General features: G+C 38.4%; 1 protein-coding gene across 1 annotated transcript; it reads left to right on the top strand.

Moving 5' to 3' along the window:
- Positions 1-601: 601 nt before the first annotated feature.
- On the top strand, positions 602-12,571 carry LOC108876627 (transmembrane protein 87A). Its single transcript, XM_051078209.1, has 20 exons — positions 602-781; positions 2,100-2,157; positions 3,219-3,316; positions 4,685-4,801; positions 4,951-4,998; positions 5,153-5,194; positions 5,413-5,539; positions 5,704-5,765; positions 5,882-6,065; positions 6,176-6,275; positions 6,483-6,576; positions 8,053-8,126; positions 8,241-8,347; positions 8,815-8,873; positions 9,029-9,132; positions 9,240-9,316; positions 9,817-9,881; positions 9,984-10,036; positions 10,342-10,372; positions 10,537-12,571. Exons 1-20 carry the CDS (start codon positions 677-679, stop codon positions 10,576-10,578), a joined length of 1,647 nt encoding a protein of 548 aa, XP_050934166.1. The 5' UTR covers positions 602-676; the 3' UTR covers positions 10,579-12,571.
- The last annotated feature ends 129 nt before the right edge of the window (positions 12,572-12,700 follow it).

The following is a 12,700-nucleotide window of genomic DNA, read 5'->3' as shown; positions in this document are numbered from 1 at the left end:
TCGCACCAAGTTAATCCCACTACACATCCGGTGTGTCTTTTCAAAGCAAAATCACTACTGAAGTAAATATTAATATGACCTTAGTATAATAACCCATGAGAAAAAAGTTTCCTACCCGTCAAATTCATCATTTAAAGATACCTGAACATAAACTTGGACATAAAATATAGTCGAGCAAATTAAGAGGGATACAACATGACCACAAAAAATATGAAAACATTTTAAATGTTAATTTTCCTTCTGCATCTAATGGTTTGCTTTCAACCGTTAGGATAAGTGCGAAAAACTTTATTGAAAACTTATCATCGAACAGGCTAACAGTAGCTAGCTAGTGTTGTAACTAACATTAGCTACACATTCAAGAGTTTGCACTTATGCCTTAACTAAATAATCTGTTATTAACTGAGTTTAAATAGGATTACGTTTGTTTTAAAGTTATAGACAGTATGTCAGAAGAAGTAAGGAATACATAACTGTTTAGTAAAATAATAAGAGGTAGACTTTACATCGCTACATTACAATTAAAATATTTTTTATTACCAGTTAAACTCAAGATGTCGCTCTCTAAGCTAACTGACGGATTTATTCCGCCATCTTGCGATGACGATGTGAACTACAACCAGAGGCACCCCGGAGCTGGAGGCGGATACATGTTTGACCTGTAGTAGATGCACAAATGAAGATGCCAGATGCACTTCGCTCGTGTTTGCTGCTTTTTGTGTTAGTTTTCCGTCTCGGGACAGCGGCAGAGGTCTCCGTATGGAACGTGGACATCAACTCGGTCAGTGTTGCACCGTTGGTTTATGCGATTTTATGCTTATTATACTGTCTGTCGTGCTAAATCTACCATAGCAGCAGCTGTTAGCCCTGGTAGCTAACCAGCGCCTGTAGCCACCATTCATCCCGCTGTATGCTACCTGTCACACAAAAATATGCTTTGACAATTCTGGTCTCGCTAGTCTGACAAGATGAGCTTCTCTTTAGGACATGAGCCTAATGTAAAATCTTTGACTCTGTCTGTCAATTATGATTTCCCTCCTGCTAGATAGCATTGCAAACCTAATGTGCTACCAGTGTGACTTAGTAAAGATGAGACATAATGATTTGTACAAAACAAATTACCCCCCACCTGCAGGTATGCAGTTAAATGAAGTCAGTCAGTGTTACGTTGTGGCTCAACCGGTTATTGCCACAGTGCATAACAGAGGGAGCTGCTGACAATAAGCTACTAACTAGACAGACCACAAGTGTTTCCAAATGCCCTGCCTCCACATGTGGCTGGAAATAGGGTAGGTCGTAGGCACAGTACTTAATATCGCACTACTGTCTGGACTGAAGTGCTTACAACAATGGTAATTAACCTTTTCTGTAGGTGATCTACCTACCGGTGTGGCTTAACACAGGATAGCCAGTTTCAAAATGCGTTGATGTTGCCCTGGAGTAAACACTGACCTTCCTAGGCATTTATTTGTTCTTTAGAGCTGTATATTCCACAGAGTTTGCATCAGTGATCTGTGGCTAATGCTGCACTGCATCTACCAAAAGATGTGTTTTTTTCTACTGCATTTCCATTTAGTTAGGAGCTTAAATTTTCCTACTTGTTAAACATTAGTCAATACATTTATTGTGTCTCGTGTGCAGCCCTTGTAGTTTACTCATTGCTCAGGGAAATGCTGAAAGCTGCTCAGGAAAAAAACACAAGGTAGTTAACAAGAAAAAAGCTGAGACAAACATATATACATACATTTTATCCATGAAAATATGTGATATATCTTTCTAGCAGCACAAGTTGATGGTTGTAACATGTATTTTGTGAATTCATCAACACTCTATAGTATATTAAATCGATTTTTACCATATTACTGTTGGAAGTTTAAGGGTCTGTGATTGCTTTTTCAAAGAAACACTGTTAAATTACCTTGATATCATCTTTTCTTCTCTGGAAGGCTGGAAATGTACCCTGATCATTGTTGAAATGCAGCATGGGCCAAGTGCTTAAAAAAGCTTTGTTGATATTATAACATATCATCTCTGTCAGATGGAAATGTTAGATAAGAGCCCAAACAGCAGCTGATGGTTTTGTCTCTTTGTATTTTCAGACACAGGATGCTGTGTTCCGGAAGACGCTGTACGCCAACACCACCATCTTCATGAAGTGTATGTAGTCTGACCTCTCCATCATGCACTGTTTTTTTTCCCTTCCCTAAAACAGGATGGGGGCTTTGCATAATTTATGCCTACAATTAGCGTACCATTTCCCCAGCTACATCCTTATAATCCCATCAGGTACCTTAATTAAAATGCTTAAATAAACTACACTCAAAATAGGTCACCTGCATTTGACCCAGTGCAGGTTTTGACACAAAAAATACATCAGTTAAAACAGGTAAATGAGATGTTGTTTACAGAAGACACTTTATGTCCTCTTAAATCTTATGCAGTGCCAGGGGAATGATTTGGTTTCACATCCCCTAGTTTTGACCCAATACAATACAACTTAAGTTGGTTTTAGTTGGAATAAAAAGCAGTCCCTCCAACGTCACAAGAGCTCAAAATATTTACTCAAGTCTCTGTCTGAGAATCCCAGTTGTTGTAATTATCTTGCTCAAGAATCAAAACAGAGGAATGTTGGGTTTAACATTTAAATGCCTGGAGTGGCATTATTTTGCTGAACAAATGACAGGCCCAAAGTCCTGCCACCTGCAGGGAAGAGTTTCCTGAAAAGTCTGCACAGGAAACCTCTTCTGTTACTGTTATGATTTCATTCATTGTTGAATTTTTTTTTTCTTGCTGATAAGTCACTAGACATAGCCTAGATTATTTTATTTTCAGCACAGCTGCAATGGAATTTGGTAGGAGAGAATACAAATGAATAAATGTCAGGTTTTGCTCTCAGTTCTTCAGAATCAAAGACTCCTTCTTCTCTCTAAGGCTTACAGTTTGCATCAGCATTTAAAGCCGTAAGTGAGAAATCCATAATACTGAAAGGAGGCAGAGATACTGATTTCTACTCCCACTGTAGCAGAAAATAGACCAGGATGCAATGCAGTAACATGATGTCGGGAAATAGTAGAAGTCACTCTATGAAATCGAGTAATGCTTCAACAAATTGACCTGTGAAGGTGTGTATCAGGCAGTGTAACTTAAGGCCATGTTATTGTTTAACAGCCCAGTGCCTCGCCCTCTGAGTAACTGGTTGTCCTTTTTTTTCTCTGCAGTCCAGGGTGACACAGTGTCATGTGAGAGAAACCTGGCATTCAACATCAGTTGGTATCTGCGCTCGTCTGTTTGCTACAATGAAGTCTTTAACACACCAGTGAGTGTTGACTTTTGTCTCTTGACTGTTTGTTTTGTCTTGACTGTAAATGTCATGTACAGGTACTGTAGATGTAGTAGATGGATATTGGGTTTGAAGTGGCATTAACAGATGTTTTTTTTGCTGTTGACCAATCTGAAAAGTCTGATCTGAAAGTCTTTTATCATTAATTTAGATCGAGATCTCTCGTATTAAACTTGAAAATGGCATAAATCTGAGCTGTGCTTCATCAATTTTCTGCAAGAAATACAAGTTTATCTTCATCTTCAAGCTTTTTTTCCACTCTCAAAAACTTCACTTCATTCACTTCATAGAGTTTTCACCAGTTCATTGGATTTGGCTTCATACTCGACATCAGCGGTCTGTCAGTCAGAGAAGCTGCTGTGTCCTCTCTCAAGTGTTTTCATGGCTTTGAGCTTCACTTCCTTCTCTGTGCCAGCGCTGACTCTTGTCCAGAAGCAACTCAAACTCAGCCGCTGCTTTGGCTTTGATGTAGTTCACCTTGTCTCTGTAGGCCTTGAAGCAGAGGGTCAAAATGCGAGGATATATCGAGGTCACCTGTAGCCTGATCATGACTTTTTCGTTTTGAAATGTCACTGCTGACTCCTTTTAGCCACAAAACACTCCTCTGAAGCAGGTAAAACAGCAAGATGACAGCAGCTGACATTGTTTTCCTTCCTTTTGCTCTTCACTTTATGGCAGATGACAAGAAAATAGTGAAGAGGTCTTGAAAACAACCTTGAAAACAAAGCGTCTTAGTTGGAGCCAAGTATTTCACTTAATCATTCAACACTCCAACATCTGCATTTTATTGTATTTACCAGCCAGGGCTCTTATGTTGAATTGTTGTCAGTTCTTGGACTTATTCTTGGACTTGATGTTTTTCACTTTGTTCATAGAGGAAACACATGCTCATCTGTGGTGCTCTTTTTTTATAGATGAGCTGATGCCTAATTTTATATGGGTTTCCTCGAGTAAAGGAGTCTGCCAGTATAGCGTGATAGGTTGAACTGGAAGCATTTGGAGGGTTAGGTCATATTTTCAAGCATTATTCTTACTGGTTATACTTCATACTAACTATTTTAACTTGGCAAAAAAATGTTGTTTTTCTCTCTTTGCAGTGATAAGTTTGCTTGATTTTTTTTTTTTTTTTAAACAAATCAATCCAAGCAAATCCAATCCATATTGTGGATATCATTGTTGCTCCACGCATTTAGTTGCTTGCCACTTTTTATAACTATAATTGTGCTTTGGTGGTCAAATGACACTTTTATTGTCAAATACTGTTGTGTCATGCTGTAAGTCATCAGAACTTGAGAACTAAGTGACTGCATAGTTTAAATCATTTTCCCCCACTTTTTTCTGTAGGACAACAAAGCGATGAACATGTTTAGTATGGACCACATGCTGAAAGATGGCTGGAGCGGCTTTTACAGTCAGGGCTACATGTACTTTGACAACTGCTCCTCCCTCTTCCTGCCCAAGGTTTGTAACAAACACAAAGGTGTTGTCGCACAGTGCATAGCACGTAAACAAAGGATTGTCGTTGTCATTCAAACATGTCAGTCATTTTTCTACGTATAATACATACATATTTAAATGTACTTCTTCTTCTGCTCTATCCTCTCACCTAGGTGTATTATGCTGACTTCAACCCCTATCAGCCCCTCACTAATCCAAAGGTTAGTCACTGATCAAGCTGATGTACATATTATTTACCATAATGTCTAAGAACGTTATTGATATGTGTGTGTTTAAATGTAATTTGACTTTATTTTACACTGCCAAATGTTATGTCTGTTCATCCTATAAATGTGTTCTCATTGTTCTGTTTAGAGTGATCCATCAAATCAGAGCCTTATTTGGCCTGAGAAGCCGGTAAGAGCTTCTTTTATTACTTTTAACATAATGTTCTTAAATCTGTGTTTTTCCAGAGGTCATGTCAGAGCATGCTCTTGTGAACATTTGGTTCTGTCTGGTATTTTTCCAATATGTGGGTCATTGCAGAAGCTGTTGATTTTTATATGTCTGTATCTAAGTGGAGGCTGAGCACATCCTTTTTGATTCCTAGCTCATATTTCAACACTTTCTTGCAGGATATCAGTGCAGTGGCCAAAGCTTGGGAGGACAGTCCCTACCTGTTCATAGTGAAGGTGCAACCTTTGTTTCGTGGAGTTATAGATGAGGACATTGGGGTAGAACAGCTCAACTTTGCTTTTACAAGTGAGAAACACCATTTATTTTAGTTTTTTTCTCTCTTTTTTAATTTTTCTCTGTAAGGAAATTGTTTTAAAGAAAATGAAATTGAAAAGTCTAACCACTGAGAATTTTAAGAGGTGACACTTTCCTGTCAGCAGAAGTGACTTTATTTTGTTTTCTTTCCCTAGTGAAAGTTGAGATGAAGGGACCACATGACTACTCCTCCCCAGCAGACTGGCCTCTCATGATGGTACGGACTATAAACTGTAGAATATCAGTATTGGTCTTCAGAAGGGAAAGCCTAGCCTCGGCACACAGTTCATTTAAGAAAAACCTGAACTCTTTTCTTTCTTCTGTCCATCACAGTTCTTCATGATAATGTGCATTGTGTATGTGCTGTTCGGGGCTCTCTGGCTCTTCTGGTGTGCCTGCTACTGGAGGGATTTGCTGCGAATTCAGTTCTGGATTGGTGCCGTCATCATCCTCGGCATGCTAGAGAAAGCAGTGTTTTACTCAGAGTACCAGAGTATCCGCTACAAAGGAGACTACGGTTGGTCAATTTTAGACACGTTTCCTTGTTTGTGTCGATGCTTTTTGTTTTTCTGCATTTTTTAGTCTGCTGTAATCATCATTTTCATTTGTGCGTTTTTCTTTACACAGTTCAAGGTGCTGTGATTTTTGCTGAGCTGCTCTCTGCACTCAAAAGATCTTTAGCCCGAATCCTGGTCCTCATTGTCAGTCTTGGCTATGGCATAGTCAGGTAAGTTTAGTCTCAGTACTTTTAATTTTAACATTGTCAGTTTTTCCCAGCAGGCACATTTTCAATCATTGTTCTTTATGTCATTGTTCTTTACAAATGAAAACCCAGAGGGGAACTTGATTGAACTTGCCTAAGGTTGATACTCTCATCTTAATAGTAGTAATTTCTTGGTAAAATTGAACTGTATTTTTTTCCCTACTCATGCAGACCCAGGTTGGGTACCACAGTGCACCGACTGGTAGCTGTTGGGCTTCTCTACCTGCTTTTCTCCTCTGTGGAGGGTGTGCTGAGAGTGACAGGTGTAAGTGTCAACACACCACAGCTTCTCCCATGGTCACAGTCAAATTGTTACCATCCTCAATATTTGTTTTAGAGTAACAGGTGCCATATAGGACACAGTGACAGTCAGACAATTCAGTTCATAAAAGTTTACTACCACTACTCTCTCAATTGTCATACAACATATGCTCATCAGTCATATGTCATACTCTGACATGCTGATTCTCTCTTATTTGCATTTCTGTTTATCTTCTTAGTTGCTCACTGAAATACAATTAAACAAGCTTGAATGTTAGTTCAAGTTATAAACCTTGTAATCTAGATTTATCTGGTGATTTGGTGACACCCAAGGTTAACATGATAATAACAAGTGGTGTGTCATACTATAACAAACAGTTCCTGAGAAGATTCATTGTCAGAAACAGTCCTTTTGCTATGATGTGATTTCATGTTTTACATTGCGCAAGTAGTTTTCACACAACAGCAGCACACAGTAAAAGGAGTTGGTTACCTTATTGAGGAGTTGGAGCCTGTGCAGTCTGTCACCTGCAAATCTTCATCTAACAGCTTACTGTTCCATTACTCTTTGTAATATTTCAATCTGAGCTGTTGTGAGAAAATACCAAAAATTGCCATTTTTTGTGAGTGGTTGCTGACTGTACAAGGATCAGTGGACTGCATAGGACTTGCTAAGCTTTACCAAGCTTTGCTGTATTCCAAAATATACTAAATGCACGAGAGAGGAAAAAGATTTAACACTGAGTCTGTCTTTTTCTCAGAGGTACAATCTATCACTGCTTTTTAGGAGCACCTTAATACTTTACTTCTAAGCCTTACATATTAATTTCCTCTGGCCACAGATGAGTTTCATTCAGGCAAAAATAATGAACCTGTTCCATTTCAACCAGTGCAGATGGAACATTATCTGTTGCAGCCTCCACAGACTGATAGAAGCTGATAGTGGGGGGTGTATTTTTACATAAAAATGTTGCCTAGCGCAGCTTTCAAGGCACTCTGTATAAATAAATTTGATTTGAGTGGAGGAGACGATCGAGAGAGAAGGTTACGCAGGGATTCAGTCTCTGGGAGGCAGAGAAGTGATGATAATAGGGAATGACAAATTTGATCTAAGAGTGATTTTTCAAACGCAGCCAGAGACACTGCAGCAAGTTCAAAAAGTCATGAAAATACAAAGTTATACAAACAAACATAAGATAAGAGAGACAGTGAGAGGAATGGAGAGACTGGATGTGGTTTGGTAAGCAGATGTGTTTTGTCAGGAGGCAGCTGTGAAGGCTGGAGACTTAAATCTTCACCAGATCTTAATACAAGCTTATCTTATGTTTAAAAAAAGCAGTGTAACTTCACTTATGATTAAGTAATTCTGCTCTGTCTCAGTCAAATTCACATACACCCTTTGCTTTCTGCTGTCCACACTGCTGTCCTTTGCCTAGTTAAATCTCATGTGTAAAATCTGACTCTTATCCTTTTTCTCCAGGGTTTCTATGGTACGGTCGCGCTGGTGGCAAATCTCAGCCTCTCCCTCATTGACTCCTGTGTCATGTGGTGGATATCCTTTACTCAAGCAGCCGAAAGGATTTGCATTTTCTAAAGCACTTCATATAAGCCTTTAGCTATGCTTATTTGATATATATACAGCGTGTTCTCCTTAATTTGCATCTACATTTTCATCAGCCTGTCTCAAACCACTCGTCTGCTGAAGCTCCGCAGAAATGTAGTGAAGCTGTCTTTGTATCAGCACTTCACCAACACTCTCATCTTTTCTGTCGTCGGTGAGTTACGACGAGTTATGATTACAGCTGCCCCAGGGTGAGGAAAGAAATGAGATTGCCTATTAGTGGAGCTGTTCAGAAACAGCTGCTACATAATAATCAGTTAAAAAAGACAGCATCTGAAAATGAAATAATACACGTTTCAGTTTCTGTTGTTCAGAAATACTGTAGGGATGCTGCAGGTGCAGCCGTAAAAGCTGCAGCTGTAAGGAATAGTTCAACATTTTGGAGAATGAAGGGTTAGAAAAGAAACTGAAGCTGGAGCCGGTCAATATGCATATTGTGTATTTAAAGTATCTGTATGCATTTATATTTTTGTCAACCCTCTTGCTGACATAGGACAGAGAAATTAGCCTTTTGTTCAATTTCTAATTCTGAATTCACTGGTGGGAGGCTTCATGTGCAGTTTCTAAGCATTTGCATACTGTTTACAGACATCAAAATAAAACCGGTGTTTGTGTCCACAGCTTCCATCATATTCATCATCTGGACCACCAAAGTCTTCAAGCTGGTGGACTGCCAGACGGTCAGTTTGTTTTCTGTTATTGATTGGTTGTTGTATGCTGTTTCTCATCATGAGGTTTCCGCTTCTTGTTTATATAGAGATGAAAAGTGAACTTTGCTTCCAACCTGATAAAATCCATCTCTGCATTCACATTTCTATTTTTATCCTCTCCACAGGGTTGGAGGGACTTGTGGGTAGACGATGCCTTCTGGCGTCTCCTGTTCTCCACCATTCTGCTGGTCATCATGGTGCTGCTCCGGCCCTCTGCTAACAGCCAGAGGTCAGAGTCAACGTGGAGCTGGGAGTGACCCTGGAGTCTCCTCTTAAATACATGCTTATCATTGTTCTTAGTAGCTGGATCTCAGCCTGTGTTCTCTTTCCTCTTAGGTTCTCCCACTCCCCACTGATTGATGATGATGATGAAGAGGAGGAGGCCAAGGAGCCCATGCTGAATGAAGCTTTTGGTAAGACATTTTTGTCCTGCTTTCCATTGCAAGACCAACAAAGGGTTGAGTTGTTTGGGATAGAAATAGATGAGACAGGCTGTTGTTTTACTTCAGTTCAGATACCCTGACAACCAGAGAAATACAAGGCAGTTTTCCTAATGTTTGTCACATCAATACTAAGTGTGGAAACACTTAAGTCGGCATCTTTTCTGATGCTGTCTTAATTGCCCTATATTTAACCAAAACCACTCATCTGCAGATAATCTAAGTCTGCTCACAACTGATCTCAGATCCTCTTACGATGACCTTTTCAGTTAAGGTGTCATGTTGTGTAACTTGGTGCTACTGAGGTCATGATCTAAATGTGTGGGGAACAGATTCATATAAAAATGTTCTTTTTCTAACCATATAATAGGATAAATGGAAAATTAAAGTAACCTTGCTATGGTATAATCATGTCATTGAACAAGGGGCTTTTATGTGATCTCAGCTGGCTCTTTTTGTTTTTTCTTTTTTAGAGGGAATGAAGATGAGAGGCTCAAAGCCTGACACTAATGGCTCCCAGAAACTATTGAGTAAAGAGGTGTGTTAACTGCCATCATCATCTCTCTTCTTTTATCCATTTAGTGTTTTTTTCCCACACACAATTAAGTCATTTTGTAATTTTTAATTCTGTTTTTGCCAGGATGAAGACCTTAAATGGGTTGAGGAGAACATTCCTACGACTGTTGCTGATGTGTAAGTAGTAAACTTCAATTTTAGACAGTGAGCTGACACTTAGAGACAGTCTCTGTAAGGTCAAGGCTGGCTTAAAAAATCCTGTAGCCGTTTCACTGCACAGCGTTCACTAAAAACATACAGTATCGTGTCACCTGGAGTAAGGTGTTGGCTTTAAAACTGTAATCCTTTGAATAAGTCATATAATCTCAGCTTGTGTCTGTGTATTAATGTAGATTATAGCACCTCATCAAGGACATTTAAGACAAGATATACTATTTATACTCCTCCTCTGATCTCTCATTGCTTTTTTTCTCTTTATACAGAGCTCTCCCTGTAATGCTAGATGAGGAAGAGGTAAAGGCTCCTTTTACTTTTCTCCTCCTAGTCCCATAATTTCTGTCACATTTTTGTCTGTTTCAAATGCTCCTGCTAATGATCTTTGCTGTGCTGTCATTTCACACAATCACATTCCTGTACATGTGTTAATCTGTCTTCCCTTTTTCTTACTTATTTCTCAGGAAATCCTGAAAACCAAGATGGAGAGATCCAAAATGGAGTAGAGATCAATGTGAGAATGAAAAGAAAGCAGTTTCACTGAGGCAGCATTGAATGCATTCTGACTGATGTGATTACCAAAAAAAAAAAAAAAAAGTGGGCAAAGCCAACTGTTCTCTCCAGACACTTTAACCATATAATTTTATTTAACAGGTTTTGTGTAATATTTTCTTAAGTTCAAAGAAGCATTTATGATGTGTTACGTGAAGGAGGTAGTGTGCAACCCTGAGGTGGAGGGGTTGGCTGTTGTTGATGACGTCCAGATCTGAATTCTGGGACTGGGGTGAAACTGAAGCAATTACACAGCAGAGCACTTTGATAAATATTTTATTTGTTTCAAAGATGTTTCTTCACTGTCACAGACTTGGCCAAAATCAAGCAGATTTGTGGCATTTTACACAACGCCATTATGTAAAATAGTATATTTATCAAAATCCTGTCCTGTGTTTTTAGATAGTATAATATTTAATGGTTGTGGTTTCTTAAGAACTGGGGCAAGGATCTAAACGTTTGGAATAAGTTGGGTCAAACTGGTAGGAATGTGAGTTGAATGATTTGGAATCTGTTTAGGTATAAATCATGATTCTTGGCAAATATATCACATATTGGTATGGATGGAGGGGAAATATACACAGAAAACACTCAATTATTGTGCATAATAAGAGATTATATTTATACCAACACAGCGTCTTACATTTAAACTCATGGAGAGATGTGCTGTGCCACAAACTAAATGTAAATTTTTTTTACATTTAATATTTAAATGAAATAGGAACTGTATGGTATGATTAACCATTTGGCCAGATAACTAAAAAAGAGTAATCTTTTTTATGCTTTTACCCAGCCATTGAACATTTCCTAAACTCATTTCTGGTAGCTGAACCAATAAATGATAAATGTATGTCTTAATGTTAACACATAACTAACACTTTGTTTTCTGGCTAACTGAGTAATCTTGAATATAGAAATTCAGTATATTTGCCACTGTTACTGTATGTGAACACGGCTGCATCAGTGAATATTGATACTTGAAGCATATCACAGTTGTCAGGGGTAAATGTGCTACTTCTGTGTTGTGGGGGATTCTTGTGTTAACTGGAACACACACACTCTGTGCTGGGAGAATGTAATGACCCTGTTGGTCATGAAATCTTTTAAGGCCAAGTAAATGCTATCATAAACATCTAAAGTGTCCATTTCATAGACACGAGCATTACACCAGATCAACGTGTGTGAGATTTCATCTTTACACAGAACAGTTCAGTGACTCCATTATTGGTTACTTTCAAGCTTTTACTGACAAATTAAATGCTGCATGGTGCTCAGAGGGAAAAATGAATGACGTTTATAAATTTTATTCCAGATCTGTTTTTGGCATAAGTAGTCACGAGTCTTAAATTAAGTATGTTTATTTTCACTTCAATAAAAAGTACAGTTTTGTAGCTTTTCACAAAACAGCAGTGATTTAGGTCCACTTCATGTCATGTAACATTTGTAGTTACTGAATCACAGAATCAATTGATAATCCTTGTGGATGTGGTGTGGGGCCTAAATTCAAATATACATGTGACTGATTATATGTATGCAATCCTCTCTCACTCACCCTTCACTGACTGGGCCGGAGTTTTATTAAGGTCTTCACCCAAATTCAGTAGAACAGGGTCGTTTTTAAAAAAACTGTACATGATAAATTTATGTTTTTCATGTCACTACAAGTAGATTCCTTTGAGCCTGTCCTATTCACACTATAAAATAATCTTCTGCCTTGTCTGGCAGAATTATATCCCCGTCCTTGTGCAATCTACTGCAGTATGTGTGGATACTCTAAATTCCTTAATTTATGTTCTTTTTATTTATCCAAGTCTTGTTGAGGATATTTAATTTCAGAGAGACACTAAAGCCCAATTTCTGGATGTGAGTCTGTAATGTGAAGCTGACGATATTGTATGGCTTTTTGCGTATGTCTTGCAAATAAAATTTATATTGAAACATGGTTAATATGTTGGTGTTTGAATGTTCTTAATGTGTAGGTGCCTTCTTAAGCATATTGTCTTTGGAACTGTTCTACTCTTGTACACTCATCCTTAAACAGTATAATCATCACAAAAAACTCAGCTGCAGCATTAC

Source organism: Lates calcarifer, linkage group LG19 (assembly GCF_001640805.2).
Source record: "Lates calcarifer isolate ASB-BC8 linkage group LG19, TLL_Latcal_v3, whole genome shotgun sequence".
Lineage (NCBI taxonomy): Eukaryota > Metazoa > Chordata > Actinopteri > Centropomidae > Lates > Lates calcarifer.
The sequence above is the reverse complement of the archived record's forward strand: the minus strand, read 5'-3'. Positions and strand labels throughout refer to the sequence as shown.

What these genes read in the sequence shown, in the direction of transcription:
- LOC108876627 (XM_051078209.1), top strand. Translation starts at nt 677, where the DNA reads ATGAAGATGCCAGATGCACTTCGCTCGTGTTTGCTGCTTTTTGTGTTA. An exon ending in CCGCTACAAAGGAGACTACG is followed by an intron (nt 6,066 to 6,175) that starts GTTGGTCAATTT and finishes TTCTTTACACAG; the next exon opens with TTCAAGGTGCTGTGATTTTT. An exon ending in TCTCATCTTTTCTGTCGTCG is followed by an intron (nt 8,348 to 8,814) that starts GTGAGTTACGAC and finishes TTGTGTCCACAG; the next exon opens with CTTCCATCATATTCATCATC.